We start from the raw sequence: 20994 nt of genomic DNA, 5'->3' as shown, positions 1-20994 counted from the left end.
ACAGGATGAAGGTACAGCACTTGATATTACATTTTATCTAGTAAGTAAAGATAAGACATTGTTTAATGTTTATTCAGTCCCCCCCCCACCCCCCCCCCCCACCCCAATCCCAGTTTAACTGGATCAATTTCTTCTTTTCACTGGTCCCACGCTTTCATCTCCCTCCAAACATAATGGCACTTCTACAACTGATGGATTAAGGTGTACTGGAGAGCACAATGTGTACACAGTTAACAGATACTGAGTAAGCTAACTGCAGAATAGGGAGAAGTTAAGTTTGATTCCTGTATTGAAACTAGTAAATACCAAAGATGTGATTTTTATGGTTGCATCTTCTTAGGATCAAGTTCCTGAGCTATCAATTCTGAAATCACAGACAACAATATGGCCTGCTGTTTGCAATTCCATTACTGAATTTTTGATTAGTTGTCAAACCACTGAATTTCTTGAAATGTCATCAAACATTCTTGGTTATTAGGATGTAGACAATAGTGCCATAGGTGCTTGGTTGGAGAATGACAGTGATGACAGTGTGATGACAAATTTCAAAATCTGTATGGCCGCTTGTTACACTACTGAGAATGATATCGATGGTAAAGTGGACAACAAAAATGACACAGCAGGGGAAGAAATAATGACCCATGAGAAGACAATGGCAAAGCTGAAGAAACTGAAGGTTTACCTAGAACATCATCCTGAAACAACTCCAGACAAATTGATGTTTGAAGCTCTCAAACACCACTCAAATTTGAAACAAAAGAAACTTACACTCCACTTGAGTAAATAAATGTGAGTGGACTACAATATAGCATTAAAGAGGCAAAAAAAGTTTCTTATTAGCACCTAAACAAAATATTAGTATATTGTAGAACATATTAGACTTTTTACATTTAGTAGAACATTTCCAGATTTTTGGTAATCTGGATTACATTCGGTCCCACCTAGTCCAAATGCATGAGTTCCTTGTATATCTGAAATTATTACACAATACTCAGAGAGAGAGAGAGAGAGAGAGAGAGAGAGAGAGAGAGAGAGAGAGAGAGACATAGGATTAGCAAAAATCTCGAAATTCCTGACCACTTTATTTTACACACACACACACACACACACACACGATGCATAGTTTTTCTGTTAAAAGCAACTGTGACAGAAGAGCCATGTGGGACACAACAGTTGACATTTAGAAACAGATCCATCAAACACAGAGGCCCATATATGGCAACACTGTGACCACGGGTAACATTATAGCTGGCAACTAGAGTATGTAAGGATCTAACAGCAGGCCATCAAGGCCATCAGTAGACATTTGACTTTTTCACTTAATCTGTGAATCTCGTAATTACTTGGGTCTCTGGCCACTATGATCTTTTGCCAGATGCTTCCATGAACAAATGTAAAGTGATTTCTTCCAGACGCTTCCATGAACAAATGTAAAATCATTTCTTACAAATAACAACCTTGACGCTTTTAAATTTGATATTACACAGAAGTGTTATGTCTGTGTAATGAGCACTCATGGAAAAAAGTTGAGCAAGTCCAGGCTGATGAACAGGAAGTTTCTAATTGAATTCAAATTGTTTCCTAGCTTTAATATTTTTTTAATCACAAAATGAAATGATAATACAGGGTGTAAATAAAGTTGGGAACACTTTCAATTATTTATTTCACAAGAAGCAAACATTGTACAGATATGATATATATGTCATTTTTAAGAGAAACCCTGAAAGTTTTTTCATGTATACCGCCTCAACATAGATTGGTAATTTGCCGACGGTCAGCTCTAGTCGCAAACATAGTGAGTTCAGGTGCAGTGCAAGCTTTCTGTGTGTTGGAGTTCAACAAAAACACGTGTGCTACAGCTGTTCAATGGATGTATAAAACCAAGTGCAGTAAGAAGCCACCAACAAGGAACACCATTTACAACTGGCACAACAAATTCGTTACAATGGGTTGCTTGTGCCCAGCAAAGAGAAGCAGACATCCCAGTGTGAGTGAAATGAACGTGGAGTGTGTATGAGAGATATTTATAAGGAGTCCAAAGAAATTGGTGTGTCATGCATCCCGTGAACTCAAAACGACTCCAATGACAGTGTGGAAAGTCCTGCGACAGAAGCTGTCTATGAAACCATTCAAATTGGAGCTAGTGCAGAAGCTCAATGATGACAATAAAGACAAGCATTTTCAGTTTTGTTCACAGTTGCAACAACTAAATGTGAATGGGGATGGCATTGTTGATGCCTTAAATGCAATCAGACACTCTGTTCATCTTTAAGCAGGATGGGGCACCAACCCATTTTCATCGTGAAGTTCGTGGGTACCTGAACACGGAGCTGCCGCATCGATGGATTGGCCGTGCTACAGAAGGGGACAACTGTTTCATGAAATGGCATTCCTGAACACCAGATCTCAATCCGTGTGACTTTTTTCTGTGGGGACACATTAAAGATCTGGTGTATGCAGAGCTCTGGAAGAGAATACGGGAAGCAACTGCCACAGTCAACGTTGCCATGCTGGGACGGGTATGGCAAGAATTCGATTACCATATTGACATCTGCCGGGCCACTCATGGTTTGCATATTGAATGTTTGTATTAAAAAAAAAAAAAAAGTTCACAGTTTCTGTTCAAAATGCAATATGCATGACATCTGTACAATGTTTAGTTCTTGTGCAATAAATAATTGAAAGTGTTCCCGGACGTTACGTACACCATGTATGTTATAGATCTTGGGTGCCTAACCTTTTAACTTACCTAGGCCACATTGGAAGAAGATGAGTATTTTTGGGTCCCACATAATATCCTGAACTTCACTAGAAATGACAGAGAGAGAGAGAGAGAGAGAGAGAGAGAGAGAGATAGAGAGAGAGAGAGAGAGAGAGATGGCGGGAAGGGGGGGGGCATCGTGGGTGGGAGTTTTGACTGAAAATATTCAGTTTATGATAACTTACGGCATTGTTTTATTTTTCATACCAGTCATGTGCTAATGTTCACTTCTTGGGCCGCACACTGATCCTAGCTTTGGGCCACATGCAGCCTGCAGGGTGGACACCACTGTCATAGATGGCTGTGCCCCTTAATCACTCATCTGTGCTGCCAACAGTAGTTTCATTCAGAAACTGTATTTACCAAAGGTACCAGAAATACCCATTCAAGCCCATTCAATGATATATTCACCATCCTTCCAGCACTCCTGCTTGCAACTACTTACTACATGAGTCCAAACTATGCAAATGACATAACTTCAATACCTGTGCCACGTATCAAGCCAACGTATCCTATTCCAGTCTTATGAGTATTATATACCACATCTATTAAAGGCAGGGTCGCCTGTGAAAGCAGCCCCATCACATATGAACTTTGATGGGGCCACTGCATGGCTTGTTACATAGAGACACCATTAATTTATGATCTAGATGTACCATCACTCAACTACATTGTTTCCTATTCTCTTATATGAAGTTACTTATCTATGCCAAAATGTCTTGATGCTCTACCAGAATATGTGCACATTCTTTCAATCAACAGTTTACATTTCAGGCTTGTGAGTGCTTCGTTTATTGACTGACCTGCACTAAGTTTCACTCTGTTCTTTCTGTTTCATGATCAAAGACACAAATACAGCACAGCAGCACAACATCACACCTCATACATACTCTTCACAGTAACCTGCACAAAAAATTTACATATGATAAACCTGACATGCAATCAATTAAACTGATGTCAACTACAAATACTTGTACCATAATATTAGGTAAATAAATACGAAAACCACCTCCTGTACATGCTTCTGTCCCCATGTCATTTCTTTAGAGTGAATGGATATGTATGTAGGTGAGGTTGTCATTGTAGAAATGTATTTCTTCAAATACTGATGATTTAGGTTAATGTCCTTTACATGGCAGTTCGTAATGGTTATGTTTTTGTCGATACATGGTTTTTGTTAAATGTGTGTCACCCAGTGTCTTAATGGCCTGATGAGATGATCAATCTCAGAAAATAAGATATGAATTTTCCTTCTCCAATAGGAAAAAAAAGAAAAAAATGGGCAAAGAGGAAAAGAAATGCAAAGCCAAAACCCAGGGCAGAGGGAAAAAGTCAAAGATAATGTAATATGAAATAAACACAGCAAACTCAAAAATAATAGATAACAGACAACTTGATCCTGAAGAAGAGATTCAGTTAGACAATGCAGGAAAAATGCGGTCAGCAGATTAGGAAATAAAAGTATTTCACTGCCAGTAAAAATTCTGCATGCTTGCCTTAGCACACTCTGAACTTTCATGCAAGAACTCAAGCTAAACTGGTTACTGAAAAAATATAATTTAGTTTGACAACTACATTGCAGTGGAGTCAGAGACTTTACTGATACTGCAAATGTTGCATGGTCTTTATTGGGCCATCACTGAAATTCCACAAGATTTTCAAACACCATATGAAAATGAAGAGCAAGTACACTGTCAAAATACTGTGAATTTTTAGTGACACCACAAGAGGACATTTGTTCAGAGTTTCAACGATAATAATACTAGTTTTCAATACTACTAACCATCCAAGAGCTCCTGCAAGGAACCAGCAGGAACATGATGCGAGGCATATGTCTGGAAAGTAGAGGCTTCTTCTTCTGCACTTTGTAAAATTTTCAGATAACTAGCAGAGTCATGTGCTAGATGCTGAATAGTGTTCACAATGAAGTAAGCAACTTCTTGCTGACTATCAGGCATCATTGTAGTGTAGCTGTGTAGCCAAACTAGCAACTCTCTTTGTGCACCCTCTAGTTGCCCTGATGCATCAAACAGTGCAGAAAGTGCTTGCCTAGCAGGTTTAGAGCCTTGGGCCACTAAACTGAACAGAGCTAGTGATACTTTTCTGAAGATCTCCTGCAAAAATAAATTAAATTTTCTTGAAAATTAATAACCGGTCCCCTGCAAATGAACTGGTAGGTAAAACACAAAATATACAATTCTGTAGTGGACAAAACATGTGCGCATTATTAGCAAAAAAAAAACTTGGGTAAAAATCCACAAATGAAATAACAGTTTAAATTTTCAGGTGTTTACACTGATAAAAACTTAACTGGAAGTCACATCTTGGAGCTATTATTAAACATCTAAGCTCTGCAGCTTTTGCACTACAGATAATACTAGATTTTGGAACTGAAAATGTCAAAAATGTGACTTACTTTTCCTATTTTAACTTACTGATGTATGACAGCATCATATACTGGGGAAATTCTTCATTCAGGTAAAAAATGGTCACCACACAGAAGCTGGTAATAAGGATAATATGAGGCATCCACTCTAGAACCTCTTGTACATAGCTCTTTACTGACAACAGTCGATTAGTACAGGTGCTCCTTTATGAATTTCATTGTCAACAATAAATCACAATTTGAAAATAACAATAAAACTCAAAAATATAATACCAGAAGGAGAAATGAGTTATTCTATCCACCACTCAGCCAGGATGAGACACAAAAAGGAGTGATGTATTCAGAAATGAGAGTCATTGACCACATACCAAGTTATGCGAAGAATCTGACAGACATTAGAATTTACTTAATAACACGAACTTCAACCATGTCTTGTTGACAACTACTTCTACTCCACAATATAATTTCTGACTATATAATAAAATAAAACAGATACAGGTGTGTGTGAGTAATTGTATTTCAAATAAGGTGCTGTGAAAAATAACCTAAGGCTCACTCTTGTTGAGTCCGTATTTACGTGAACATCAGAGAAACCGACGAGACAACTTTTTGTGAATGTTCATACATAACAATGTGGGCCAACAACATAGATAAACTTAACTCACTATAAGGTCAACAGATATAAGCAGCATGAATAAATGCTACAATCTCACATTCAACAATGACATGCTTTAAGCACTTATCGTTGTCAGTGTCTCAAATAAAAACCAATTTTTTAAGCACTTATTGTTCTGTGTCTCAAATAAAAACTGATTCGCTCCATATGATAGTGAGACGTCACAATTACAATCCCTGGAACATGCAAATAACTAATTAATGATTTTTATTGCTTACATTAGACTTCACTTCAAGATTCCATACCTCAAAATTATTTCAAGCAATGCAAGAAGAGATTTTCAGCTCTCTAAAATTGGAATTCTCAAAGGAATACCCCCTTGTCTTCCTTATGATACTGCACAGGTCTGTTTTAAGTAATCTAGGAATGAATTATGATACAACTAAAATAATGTGAGAATACTAAAAATAAGGATAATTTATGTAGAGAATCATTTGATCAGTGTTACTACTTAGAGCAGTAAAAGATGACTAGATAGAGGAAAAAATAAAGAAATAAATAAATAATAAAAAATAAAAACCAGGAGAATGGCCTGGTAAAGAAAAACTAGTTTTCAGAACTAAGCTTACAATGTGTCTTACACTCGATCTGTATCATCAGTTTTGAGTTTTAGGAAGGAGATGAGGACTTTTAGGGTGGAAGCCAATAATAAGTAGTGGGTTCTCCACAAGTAATCGAAAGATGCACACTGAGAACTACTAGGAGATATAGAAAAACAAACAATACTTTTCAAATCACAGACTGTAGTGGAAGACATAATTAAGTGACTTTTGAAATTTTTGTTGGGTAATAGTATTGCTCGAGATTTCAGGATTGCACTCAAATGGTGTTGACTTCTTATCTTGACATTTCAGTAGACAACCAGGCAGGAGAAATTTGTGACTGGAGATTCCTGAGTCAAAGTGTTATGTTGATATCGAAATTTGGTGTGATGGCATGTGCCCATAGGTCTTGACCAGATGACCACCCTCTGCTAAATTTAGCACTCTGTTTTAAGGCGTGCTGTATCTAGCATGTGGTAGGAAAAGTGTGTCAGTGTCATTGCATGCATGTCCTCTATTAAACTGTAGGCCTGCAGAGTTAAGAAATGATAGTCAAATGCACAAGATTGCCACCAGATGTGAAACTATGCATTTAATTTTATCTTCGTAAAGAAATTAAAGAAATGGCAGGGCCCATGCCTTGTCCAATTTAAGGCTGTCATTTCAATTAATAAGGTTGCTCACCACACTACCACAGCTTCTATTGGTTTGGAATTTTTGGTATAAACTTAGTGATGTGGTTCAGCATTCTCCAATAGTAAGTTTAACTTCTAGCAGCTGCCTGGTTCACACCCAAAATGTTGAGACAAGAAGTCAACGTCAACTGGCTGCAACCCAGAAATCTTGTGGAATAGACCAAATTATGACTATAACGAAGATGGCATGGCAGTGGATAAGACATGAGAACAGGCGAATGGATGGTAAGAAGGAACAAGAAAGCTTTTTTCTGGATTCCAAGTTAAGAAAAGATTTAAGCAAAGATCTAATGAAAGACAGCATTCCAAAACATGGAAGCCTATAGCACAAGACGGTAATGCATGGAGAAGTCTGGAGGTGGTCTTCATCCAGCAGTTAATGTTAATGGCTTTGTTTCGTAATGCACTAATCTCTACTTTGTCACAGTATTGACAAATACTTAAATCTGAATACAGCACTGGACAACAATCCAATAATGATCTCGTACTGCTGAGCTTACTTCAATAATGACTCATGCTCCACCCTTCATCACAGATCTTTCAGTGCATTTAATTCAATAATGAATTAAATGCACTGAAAGATCAGTGACAAGGGGTGGAGGCACAATCAGGTAGCCTAATGGTGAAGACAACTGCTTGAAATAAGAATGAAATATGTTCATGAGTCCTGGTTTGGCACAAATTGTCAATTTTCACAACGTACTCTTCAATCTGTATAACACTTAAAAAAAAAGTAATCTAACAGATTTTCCAGAAATCCATTTCACTTACCTACATTGGAGTGTGCTTTCCTTACACACTCTGACTGCATTTATGATAACAAGATGTCAACTATAAATGAAGTTTAAAACTTCTGTTTATTCTGTGTATCGTCTTGCTTTTACATACCTAAATTTTAAATTGGTATGTTACTTATTAAGAATTGCAACAAATGCAACAGAAAAAAGTTATGCAGAAAAAGTGGTGTACAGCGTTATAACTAAACTTATTTCAGAAGTCTTCAAGTGCAAACCTTTTGAACATCAATTTGTCATATTCTTACCAATTCCACTTTAATTAAGCCACTGATCAATAAAAAAGGAGTGGATAACATCAAATAAAACTCACCGAATCAGGCTTTAGAATAGAGCTGTCAGTGGACAGTGAAAGAAATGTAGCTCTTGCTAGCATAAGTGGAAAATCCTTGTTGGGTTCTAATTCCAGCAGATTAGGCAATAATGAACGTATCCACTGTGACATAACAGCTATATCAATTAGCTGCGGACACATTTGCTGATACAGAAGAAGCAGCTGGAGCAGAGCACATTCATAGTCACCAGTGTCTGGTAAAGATGGCCCATCATTCCTATCATCTTGTTCAACAAGACTATCATCCTGTTTTCCCCAGGTCTGATGAATTAACTGTGCATCTGGAAGATGCTGAAATTAAAAGAGAAGCCCATACTCATTTCTCTTTGTTGCTCAAATTCAAGAATTTTACTAGAAGGAAACATATATTCATTAAGGATCAAAATAACCATTTTAAATTAGACACAGAATGACTGGACAGTTCTTATCCTCAAAATCTGAAATTTCTAGTACTGCCAACTAAGTCAGTTAAAGTAGAAAATAGCAATCCTTTCAGCAATCCTAAACAACCTACCTCACTCAGATTTACTATCTTCATGATTTGGACCCATCGCAAGAACATATTCTGTCAGCTATTTAATCCACAATAAGACATATCGATAACTAAGTTACTTGGGAATTTCTGAGATGTTATTAACCCTTTATACTGTTAATGCTTTTTTTATGAACTCACTATTCTCTGTGAAGGAATCCATCTGATCTGAATCAGTTAATAACACACCATCAACCATTAGTGTAGGCAGTGATGAGTAACAGACTATTAGGCCCACGCCTTTCCTATAATTATTTGGCGACAATCTGTATAATCTAGAACGAATGCATATTCATTTTATGATGTTCATTATTTGCTATGGTACTGAGAAAACCCTACAACTCTGGAATCCCGTTTTTAGTACGTGTAAGGTGCCCCCCCCCCCCCACTCCTCCCTCTCCACCCCTCGGGAACCATAGTTTCTGCACTATGTTCCTGGGCATCTTGTATCACAACAAAATCTTCAAGTCAACAAAGCAATTCCTTTTTAAATATGTTTTTTAGTTGTACACATTATAACCTTTCTGAAACTGGCTTTTACTTTCTGCCAAAAATCCGATTAAAGAATAAACATATTGAGAATAAAACGTGTACTAACTTTAGAAAACTATTGTCTAACATTCACTTGTCAACTTCAAACACTTTTACCACTGTCAGCTATAGCAAAATGAATTTTTAATAAAGATTTATGTTGACAAAATTGAAGTATAAAATAATTAGCAATATTGCAATGGTGATAAGTAAAACATTCATCTGCAGAAGTGACAAGAAAACAGAAACAAATATACTTGAATCAAATCGTCAAGAGAAACTCATTTTGAAAATAAATAATAGCAAAAAAGGAAGGAAAGAAGGAAGATTTAGTTTAACATCCCACTGACATCGAGGTCATTAGAGACAGAGAACATGATGGATTGTGTCAAGAATGCCAAAGGAAATCAGCAGTGCCCTTTCAAAGGAACCATCCCGGTATTTTCCTGGGGCGATTTAGGAAAATCATGGACAACTTAAATCTGGATGGGCCATATGTGGGTTTGAACTGTCAGCCGATCAAATACAAGGCCAGTGTGCTAACCACTGTGCCGTCTCACTCAGTAAAATAAATATTAGCCTTAATGTAATTAGATATATGTTCTTTATCAGTAAGAGGTAAGAATTGTACCTGTATAAGGTAGGCTGACACGGCATCTGCAGATAAACTCACTCCCCAATGCCTTAACTTCATCTGATAATACCTCAGACGTAAAAGAAGGGTCACTAGCAGTAATACAGTCCGATGCCTGACAGCCAAATGAGAATGAGTGACACCAGCTTCACCCACAACTCTCAGTGGCACAGTAGGAACTGTAAGAGTTAGCACCAAACTCAACAGTCGGTTGTCATGTGCATTTTTGTGTGCAGATTCAGCAAATGATTTCAGATGCTCTGGCTCCATAGATGTTACTACCTATTTAAAATAAAACAAAACAGATTCAAACTCTTTTTAATGCACAAGTATGAGATACAAACTTTAAGAAATAATGAATTACAAAAAGTGTTTCATTTTTACATTGGTTACTTCTTATGTTACTTCTGTAAATGATGATTCTGACTAGATTTCAGACCACAACTGTTTGTCTATGCTGCACCTACCTTTTGATGATAAACAGATTGTTGTCAGATCTGCTAGTTTCTGGATGCTGGGATACATTTCTTGGGCAAAATTCCATGAAGGAGGCAGCAGGAACGGATTAGAGGGAATTCAATAAAATGATGCCAGCGAAAGATGAGAAATAAAAACAATTAATATGAGTAGAGACTGGGTAGCTGTCAAATTCATAGCAACTGCAGTGCATCTAGGGCTAGGGGGCAAGGACATTAACAGTAGGAGTTTTAGTTGTGAATTCCTTGTTTCAGTGAGCAACAAGAGGTAGTTGAGAGCAGAAAGGACCAAGGAATATTTTTTACTTGAACAGCGGAAATGGGGAGCGGGGGATAATCCAAATAACGCAAGTCATAAAATGGTTGTGGTGGGTAATTTAAATGATTTACTTCATTATTGTTGATAGTTATATGGGCAAATATTCATCCACGTGATCAAATGGTTAGTTGTGATGTCCACAGATACTGCTGCACAGAGATTGCAGTTGAACTGCTACTCTCACATGTTCTTCCGCTCTTTATGAACTCTATCATGTGGCCGCAACATGACTGATGTAGGAATTAGTAGGTGAACACGTGGGATAGGTGTTAAACTTCGATTGTTTACAGGGTTATTACTCAGGGCAGGGTTGGTATATCAGACAGCAATATATCAAAGTATTGATATATTGGAATCAGTTACGTGATATTTGTCCAGGTAATATCAGTAACATTAATATTATGTGGCAATACTCAGATAATATTATAACCATTATCAACTCATAATAGAGAAAACTCATCTCTGCTTTCTTTTTAATATTGAAATACTTACAACACAAGACAGGTAACTACAGATTTTTTGCTTTTAGCTTTTTAGAGATATTTTGACTGTTGGCAATTATGCATTTTCATATCCGCATCTCACTCAAAAATACAAGGTAAGGTTGGAAAAATGTTTGAAATGTAATTCTTAAAACCTCTTCCATTTCCATTGTTTGTTGACTGTTGTGTGTTTATATTAGTGATATTGAAGTGTGAACAAAAGAAGGGTGGGGGGAAGAAATGCCTCTCAAAAAGTGATTTGCACTAGTATTTTACATATAAGTGCATAGTGTAGTAAAAGTGTGAAGTGCAGATATTGTAAGACAGTACTCCAAACTTAGAATCTGTATTATTATTATTATTATTATTATTATTATTATCATCTGATATCCGATTTCTCTATTCATACATAAAAATAATGTATAGTCTGACTTTTAAAACAAATTTTTTGGCATTGCTATATCACAATTCAATATTTTTCATTTGATTAATTGATGGCCTTGATATTTACTATGGCAGTATTCAATTATATCAAATATCCATATCTGTCTTTCGATGAACCATCCCTAAACCAGGATACACAGGGTTAAGGGGTAGAAATGGTGTAATTATATACTGCTTTGAGAATAAGGATTTGAGGTAAATTTAAGCAACACATTTCTCATTTAAAGATACAATTACATAAAGTTATGGTGGAGAAGATGTGTTGTGCTAAACAAGTATGAGGTAGTACTGTGTCATGAGGAGGGTGCTGAACGGAATGTTCATGGAATTATCTGGTGAATGGCAGTATATGACACGGAAAATTTTGTTTATGGATCACAGAGGAAGATTCTCTTTGTCAATAAAGGCCATGGCAAAAAATTTGGCTTACTGTGTGGAGACTTCTTGTCACTGCATCTGAGGCATCCATTCCGTAAGTATGGTGTCTTTTTTATAAGGAAAATGGGACAGCTATTTAACTTGGTTTAATGTAACCAGAGGTTATTTTGAAGCCATTAAACAGCAAGAGATCAAAGAGGAGAAAGCTGGCTTATTAAGATGACGAGGATTATCAAGAGCAATCAATTTAGCAAAAGACGACGATGCACAGGACGTAGCACTCAAAATAACAATACTGATCTGATTCAATTTACTAAGATTAAGTCTGTGAAACTTCATTGTCTAGTCATATATTACTATATAGACATTACCATTTGTAAAGAATGACATATATTCATATGATAATTTCATAATTTCTCAACTTTTTTTCTCTGTACTACTCATGCAGTTATGAAGAGTAGTTGGTACAGCACAAATTACTCCAGTGCACATTTGGAAAAATTTTCACAATTACTTCAAAATAGAAATAATATTGACTGTGGACCATAAATACAATGTCACAACAAAATCAACTATTGGACAAAGGTGAGAACAGTACATATGCAGAAATTTTCTACAAGTACTTATTCCATTCAGTTGCACATAAAATACCTTTTCTACAAAAGAAACTGTTTTCTCCCATTTTATTGATGGCCTCGGTGGAAGAAAAGATTCTGTGTTTGCCAGTGTACTTTTGACTAAATCTGGACACAATTGTAATATTTTTACAACTAACTCTGATGTAAAAACATTGTCCCAAGGCTGATCCAACCCCTGTAAATAAACAAGAAAACAACGAGAAAATTAGCAAATTACACATTCATAATAAATTCACTATATTTGAGCAAATTCTAAATAAAATCTACCAAGAAGAAAGATTATAACTAATGTAAAATAGTGCAGTTATTTAATAATGACATACATGTCGCCGGCACGTACGATCAGTTTCGTGCTTCCAGAAACAGAAACAATCTCAAATTCCAAGAATCTTTTTTACTATATTCTTTATGAGATCTCTTTGTCTTTGAAGTGAAATGTTAAATGCTATGTTCTGTTTGTTGCCCCTCAGTTCAGCAAACCTAAGATGCAGAATAGACCCCACAGTGCACTGTTCTGAATATTGTACAGTTACTAGTATTATTCCAACAACATATATGTGGCTGCCTACTACTAAGAATATCTTTCTTTTAGAATAGTAGTAAATGCCTTGCATTTTTTAAAAATATTTAAGTTTACTGAAGCACTTTTGTGCAAATACGACATAAAGTGACACTTGGTACGAAGACAGACAACTTGCCATTATACAGAGGGTGTGTGAGAGTGTGGGAAGGGGGGTGGGGGTGCACACACATTCTGATGAACAATATAAATTCAATAGTTTAATAACAATATCTATTTTTATAAGTCTGTCTGTCATTCTTGATCTGTTCTCATAAAACTGTCATATTCTGCTCACTATTTTCGATTACCACAGTAAAACAAAATTTCTTCTTCCTGTTCTTGTTCTTCTTCTTTTTTTATTGTCTTCTTCATCTTCAATTTTAACCTCTAAAATTTGTGACAGTAAACATCTAGTGTGTGGTACATTCCCTTATCTTCTGCATTAACATTTATACTCTTCAGATTTTATGGGTAATGGTCCATTATTAATTTTTTCCCTGTATGCTCTTACCACTTCAAATGCTTTATGTTTATGGTTCTCTTATTTTTTCATTTAATCCTGTCTGTTGTCTGTCTTCATACAGCTTTTCATTACTGTAAGTAGTCTCATTTCTACTACTTTGTTCCTTGTAAGGATTTAGTTTACAGTCCCATATGTAAGCATGAGGACTGGTACTGTTTTATTGGATTTAATTCAACTTATGAAAAGGATAGATTGCTACTCACCATATAGAGGAGACACTGAGTTATAGAGAGGTACAACAAAAAGGCTACTATACATTTGAGCTTTTGGCCAAAAGGCCTTATTCTAAAATAGAAAACCCACAAACATTCACACAAGCACAACTTGCACACACATGACTGTTGTATTATGGCTGCTGAGGCTGTACTGCCAGAGACAGTGAACAAGTATGAGTGAATTGCACTTGTGTGAATGTGTATGTGTTTCCAACGGATCTCTTGGGCAAAAGCTCAAATGTATAGCACTCTTTTGTTGTGCCTGTCTGCAACTCAACATCTGTTCTATATGGTAAGTAGCAATCTATCCTTTTCATAATACTGCCATTATTCCAACATGGATTTTCCACTGTTAGAATTCCATTAATGAGTTTTATTTCCTCATTGTTTCGTAATTGTTCTACATATGTTTTTTCCATTGACATTATTGGTGTACTCATACTTTTTACTCATTGTATTATTTCATTATTAATTATAATCCTTTATCATTATTGCTCTTCTCTGATAAAAGTCATTTACTTTAACTTCCTTTGAAGAAATTTTCAGATTTTATTCATCACATATTTACAGCTTTTTCCATTTCAAGTTCCTGCCAAGATAAGAAGTGTTAATTTAAACAAATGGTTTCATGAGGAATGGAACATAAATTTGGTGATCAAAGTAAGTATAATTTTGAGTTACAGTTCACATAGGTTATACATGACCAATTATCAGAGGGTTTGCACATTATGCATAAGGAATTGACATAAAAATGACCAGCAACATGAGAGTAATTTATTGAAACAATTATTTATTGCAAACAATAAGAACAATTTACAAACTTAATTTAATGTTTGAAATATCCCAACAATGACTAACACACTTTCCAGTTCTTTCCACAAAACTGGTTCCCTCTGGCTGTAATGTTGGACAAAATCTGTGCCTTTTGTTTACTATTTCCCTGTAGACTTTTCCTTCGATCTACATACCATACACCCAGAAACTTCAATGATCTATGAAGTCAGAAAATATTAGATTTGTACGACATGTAGCAAACACAGATATACTGTAAAAATATGACTCAACAATGGAAAATCCAGGATGAAATGTAACAATATTATGAAGAGGACAGTTGCAACTCACCATATAGCAGAGATGCTTAGTCGCAGATAGGCACAACAAAAAGACTGTCAGAAAGCGAGCTCTCGGCCAACAAGGGCTACATGGAGATAGACAACATATGCACATACACTCACGCAAATGCAACTCACACACACGATGACAGTCTCAGGCTGTTGAGGCCACACTGCAAGCAGCAACACATGATGGGAGAAGCAAATGGATAGCGGAGATAAGGAGGAGGCTGGGGTGGGGAGGGGGAGGATACAGCAGAGTATGGGTGGGGAATGGTAAAGTGCTGCTTCTGGGAGCATACAGGAATGAGATGGAGAGAGTTATGGCAGCTAGGTGCAGTCAGGAGGTTGGACGGAAAGTAGGGTTAGCAGAAAATGAGGGAAGTAAAAAGACTGGGTTTGATGGTGGAATAGAAGGCTGTGTGGTGCTGGAATGGAAACAGGGGAGGGTCTACAAGGGTAGGGACAATGACTAAGGAAGGTTGAGGCTAGGAGGGTACAGGAAATAGGATATATTGCAGGGCGAGTTCCCATCTGCACAATTAAGAAAATATGGTGTTAGTGGGAAGGATCCAGATGGCAGAGCCTGTGAAGCAGTCATTGAAATGAAGAATGTCATGTTGGACGGTGGGCCCAGTAATGGGGTGTCCAAGCTGTTTCTTGGCCACAGTGTCGATGGCCATTCATGTGGGAAGACAGCTTATTGGTTGCTGTGCACACATAGAACGCAGCACAGTGGTTGCAGCTTAGCTTGTATATCATATGACTCATTTTGCAGGTAGCCCTGCCTTTCATGGAATAGTTGATGCTTATGACTGGATTGGAGCAGTTGATGGTGGAAGGGTGTAGTTCTATTAAAGGGATATGAGTCATGCACCAAGAGGGTGGGAGCAAGAGTTGTGTAGGGTGGACGAGGATACTGTGTAGGTTTGATGAGTGACAGAATACCACTATGGGAGGAGTGGAAAGGATAGTAGGCATAACATTCCTCATTTCAAGGCACGGCGACAGGTAGTCAAAACCCTGGCAGAGAATGTGATTCAGTAGTTTCAGCCCTTCATGTTACTGACTCAAAAGGGAAATGCTCCACTTTGGCCGGATGGTGGGTTGGTGGGTGACTGGAGACATACGGCATGGGAGATCTGTTTTTGTACAAGGTTTGGAGGATAATTAATGGCTGTGAAGCCCTCAGTGAGACCCTCGGTATCTTTGGAAAGGAACTGCTCATCAATACAGATGCAATGGCTGTGGGTGACTAGGCTGTATGAAATGGACTTCTTGGTATGGAATGGGTGGCAGCTGTCAAAGTGTGGTATTCCTTGTGGTTTGTAGGTTTGATATGGATGATAGGTACTGATATAGCCACCTTTGAGATGGAGGTCAACATCGAGGAAGGTGGCTTGTTGGGTCGAGTAGGACCAAATGAAGCGAATGGGGGAGAAGGTGTTGAGGTTCTGGAGAAATGTGGATAGCTTGTCCTAACCCTCAATGCAGATAATGAACCAAGTGAAGGGTTTGGGATTCTGGATGTTTACGTAGAATTTCTTTATATGGCCCATGAACAAGTTGGCACAGGTTGTTGCCATGTGAGTGTCCATAGCCATTCCCCGGATTTGTTTGAAGGTAATGTTCTCGAAGGAGAAGTAATTGTAGGTGAGGATATAGTTGGTCATGGCAACTAGGAAGGAGATTGCAGGTAATAGGCTGCAGGTATTGGTCTATAAGAGGTGAGATTCTCTCAGTTGAGTCAGAGTCACTGGTCACAATGGGGCTTCCTGGGTGGTTTGCTTTATGGGCTTCAGGAAGCATGTAGAAGGTAGGAGTGCGGGGAATGGTACAGGTGAGGAGAGAAATGGACTCTGGGAAGAGGTTCTGGTATGGGCCTAAGGATTTGAGGAAAGACTGAGGATTCTGCTGGATGTCTGGAATGGGGTCACTGTGTCAGGGTTCATATGTAGATGAATCTGACAGCTGGCAGAGTCCTTCCATTAAGTAATCCTTGCGGTTCAAAATGGTAGTGGTGGTGCCTTTGTCAGCAGGTATGATTATAAGGTCAGGATCAGTTTTTAGGTAGTGGATTGCAATTATTTTTGCAGATGTAAGGTCAGTTTGCATGTTGAGGTATTTTGGGAATGATGGTGAGGCAATGTTCAAGGTTAAGAAGTTCTGGAAAGTTAGCAAGGTGTGATTTGAGGGCAGCGAGGACGGGTCACGGTTGGATGGAGGAGTTAACTAAGGCAGGCAGGGTTCAAAATTGGTCTTTGGCCAAGTCTGATTGGTAGGGTTGGTGGCAAAAAAGTGTTTCCACTCTAAGGACCGGCAGGAGGAAAGAAGGTCTTTCACAAGTCCTGCATGACTGAATTTGGGAGTGGTGCAAAAGATGAGGTTTTTGGAAAAGGCTGATATTTCTGCAAGGCTAAGCCTTTTGGAGGAAAGGTTCATGGCCGTGTTTCAGATCTGTTTAGGCTCTGGATTCTCTATGGTGGTGGGAGGGAGTTTTTGAGGATGAAGTAAATATAGAAGGTCTGTGAGGCAGGGTTTGCAAGCCATGATGGGATGTGGGGGAGGTTTGGAGGTTGTTGAAGAGGTGGTGGATTGTGGTAGTCCAAGATGAGAATAGGAAGTGAACAGGCTAAGGAGTTTTTTGAGGTGGTATTGTGCATGTTGCTCTAGTTCATCGAGGGCAAGGATTTCAGTGTGCGATATGGGATCCAGGAATTTGGAATTGCATAGCAGGAGAATTTTATGGATGGAGAGGAGATACTGAAAGGTGGTTTGAGCCTGACTGATATGGCTTTGCACGACTATGTTGTTGAGGGTTAAGGACTAACAGAATCTGAACACATGGATATCACTGTGCAAGGAAGGGTGGCAGCTGGAGATGGGTAATTTGGTGGTAAGGCCACTTGAGGGGATTTCATGAGCCAAGCAACAATGCAGGAACAGTATGTGGGACTGGGTTCTTGCTACGAATAAGGAAACTTTTCTTTATTGATGCAGATTTAAGGAGCAAGGACCTACAGTGGAGGATAAAAAGGTGTAAAATATGTCAATGGCATAGAAATACATCCAAATCAAATTCGCAGAAATACACCCAAACACGTGGGAAACATCACAAAAAGAATGAAATGGATGAAGTAGGGAGAAACAAACAGAAATATGAGGGAGTAGGCTGATAGTGAAGGCAAAAACCAACCGAAATTGGCGTGAAGACACAATGAGATTAATGAAAAATTAAATAAAAGAGTGGAATGAGGGTTACAGGTGGATAAGCGTGAAGAAGGGGGACAGCAAGTATGACCTGATTAGGTGAAGTTAGTATGTGCTAACTGGCACAGAAAGAAGGAGTGGGGGTGGGGAGGTGTTGGTAGGATGAGATACAAGATCATGTGGCACAGGAAGATAAGGGAAATCAATTTGAAGGTATCGGATTAATGATATCAGCAGGAGTAATGTGGGACATGAGCTGCTGCATCAACAATCATTGTGGTCTTATAGCTTCTGTTGTGCATGGCCGAGATGGTTCATACAGTGTGTCTCGTAAATAGAGCGTGTAGTATAAGCTTGTGAGGCGACAAGAGAAACACAGGAAAGAAGAGAAAGAAGAATGGATAATCAGAATAGTAATGCATTACAAAATAGTAATAAAGGATAACAGTACTGGGTTACAGAATGGAAGAAAAACCATCAAGCACAATTCAACAGTGGAAAATCCAGGACGAAATGTAACAATATCATAAAAAGGATAGCTGCAACACATTATGTAGCAGATACGCTGAGTCTCAGATAGGTACAACAAAAAGACTGTCTGAAAATGAGCTTGAGATAGACAACAAACAAACAAACACACACAAACACACACACACACACACACACGACTGCAGTCTTTGGCTGCTGAGGCCATACTGCAAGCAGCAGCACATGATGGGAGAAGCAAAAGGGTGGTGAGGGTGAGGGGGAGGCTGGGGTGGGGAGGGACAAGGATAGCGGGGTAGGGATGGGGGTGGTAAAGTGCTAATAGTGGGAGCATACAGGGACGAGTTGGAAAGAGTGTAGGACAGCTAGGCGTAGTCAGGAGGTCAGATGGTGGGCAGGGGAAGGGGTGTTAGCAGAAAAGGAGACAAGTAACAAGACTGTGAGTGTGTTGATGGAATAGAGGGATGTGTAGTGCTGGAATGGGAACAGGGCAGGAGTTAAAAGGGTAGGGACAATGACTAAAGAAGGTTGAGGCCAGGAGGGTTATGGGTATGTAGGATATATCTACAGGGAGAGTTTCCACCTGCACAATTCAGAAAATCTGGTGTTGGTGGGAAGAATACAGAGGGAACAGGCAATGAAGCAGTCACTGAAATGAAGACCTTCATGTTGGGTGGCATGCGCAGCAATGAGGTGGTCCAGGTTGTTCTTGGCCAGCACAGTGGTTGCAGCTTAGCTTGAAGATCATATGACTTGTTTCACTGGTAGCCCTGCCTTTGATGGAATAGGTGATGCTCGTGACTGTACTGGAGTAGGTAATGGCGGAGGGATGTATGGGATAGGTCTCACATCTAAATCTATCACAGGAAGATGAGCCGTGAGGCAAGGGATTGGGAGCAGGAGTTGGTAGGGATGGGAGAGGATACTGTGTAGGTTCAATGGCGGTGGAATACTGCTGTGGGACTGGTGAGAACAGGGGCGCCAACTTATAAAAAATATTGGACGGGGCGGGGGGGGGGGGGGGGGGGGGGCATACTGAGGGTCTTGCCCTGGGTAATTTCCTAAATTTTAGATGAGTTTTAAAGTTTTTTAAAGCATTTTAGAGTCATATGATCAACATTAAAACCCCGAAAGCTGCACTCTCGATAAATCGACACTCCGGGAAACTCAACAAGACTGACACATTTTCTGGCTTTGAAGAAACATAAACACACAGGGAATTTTCATAAAAAAGCTAATTTAATTTACAGTAATAATCATGCTTATAGAATATTACAGAGCAGCGAATATATAGCTCTAAAGAGACTGAAATTATATTTAAATAAATCCTAAACTATCATTAAAAAAATAAAACTTCAAATATTGCTGTCACACTTTGATTAATAAATGAAATAGCTAATTTAAGCTTACTTTGAGTAACACAATTTTGTCATATGATGACGTGGTTGGAGACTGTGGCTGTTATTTGAAGACAAATGTTGGTGTTGACAGCAACCAGCCACAAAGTTATTTTCAGTTCCTTTACTCAAAGGGTACTGTTACCGGTTTCTAATTGTTATGATTCATCTTCAGACGCTTTACATTCTTTCATTACAACATGTGGTGCATTTTTTTACAGATTAATTGTCGTGAAATGTCGGTTTGGAGTGTTTGTTTTCATTGCATTTCTCCAACAGATGTGAATACATTCGCACTGCATTCTTATCATTGCACAAGTAAATTTTTCTCATTGAACACTTTAGATTTGTCACAGAGAAGATTTCTAACATGTACCACATGTTTTGATATATACAAAGTGCTGATACTTTGAATAAGGTTTAGGGTTCATTAAATAAAAACAGTATCTCAAAGTTAATGCTTTAATACAGTTAATTAAGTTAGTACAGTATGCCTAATACTTTCAGTCAAAAAGTATGTAAATAGCGGGTTTTAATTGGGTCTTACACCCTAAAAATATTTAAGTATTTCAAATTAACTAATATCGTAATATAGTAATACAGTACTAAAAAAAAGCACTCTGTCTTCAGGCCACGAGTGGCCTTCCGGGACCATCCGACCACTGTGTCATCCTCGGTGGAGGATGCAGATAGGAGGGGCGTGGGGTCAGCACACTGTTCTCCCGGTCGTAAGATGGTATTCTTGACCAAAGCCGCTACTATTCAGTTGAGTAGCTCCTCAATTGGCATCACGGGGCTGAGTGCTCCCCAAAAATGGCAACAGCGCATGGGGTTCCAGATGGTCACCCATCCAAGTGCTGACCATGC

The 20994-nt window shown here is 38.4% G+C and overlaps 1 protein-coding gene across 3 annotated transcripts in view; it reads right to left on the bottom strand.

Moving 5' to 3' along the window:
• Nucleotides 1-20994, bottom strand: part of LOC126326445 (nucleolar pre-ribosomal-associated protein 1) — a 170176-nt gene that overhangs the window by 71608 nt on the left and 77574 nt on the right. For all 3 annotated transcript variants that reach the window (XM_049995641.1, XM_049995642.1, XM_049995643.1), the window contains exons 7-10: nt 12636-12797; nt 9883-10167; nt 8168-8479; nt 4545-4875 (exon numbers count right to left, since the gene is read on the bottom strand). In XM_049995641.1, coding sequence (XP_049851598.1) covers nt 4545-4875; nt 8168-8479; nt 9883-10167; nt 12636-12797 — 1090 coding nt within the window. The remainder of the gene's footprint in view (nt 1-4544; nt 4876-8167; nt 8480-9882; nt 10168-12635; nt 12798-20994) is intronic.

Source organism: Schistocerca gregaria, chromosome 2 (assembly GCF_023897955.1).
Source record: "Schistocerca gregaria isolate iqSchGreg1 chromosome 2, iqSchGreg1.2, whole genome shotgun sequence".
In the NCBI taxonomy this organism is placed as follows: Eukaryota; Metazoa; Arthropoda; class Insecta; order Orthoptera; family Acrididae; genus Schistocerca; species Schistocerca gregaria.
This window is presented reverse-complemented; position numbering and strand designations above follow the sequence as displayed.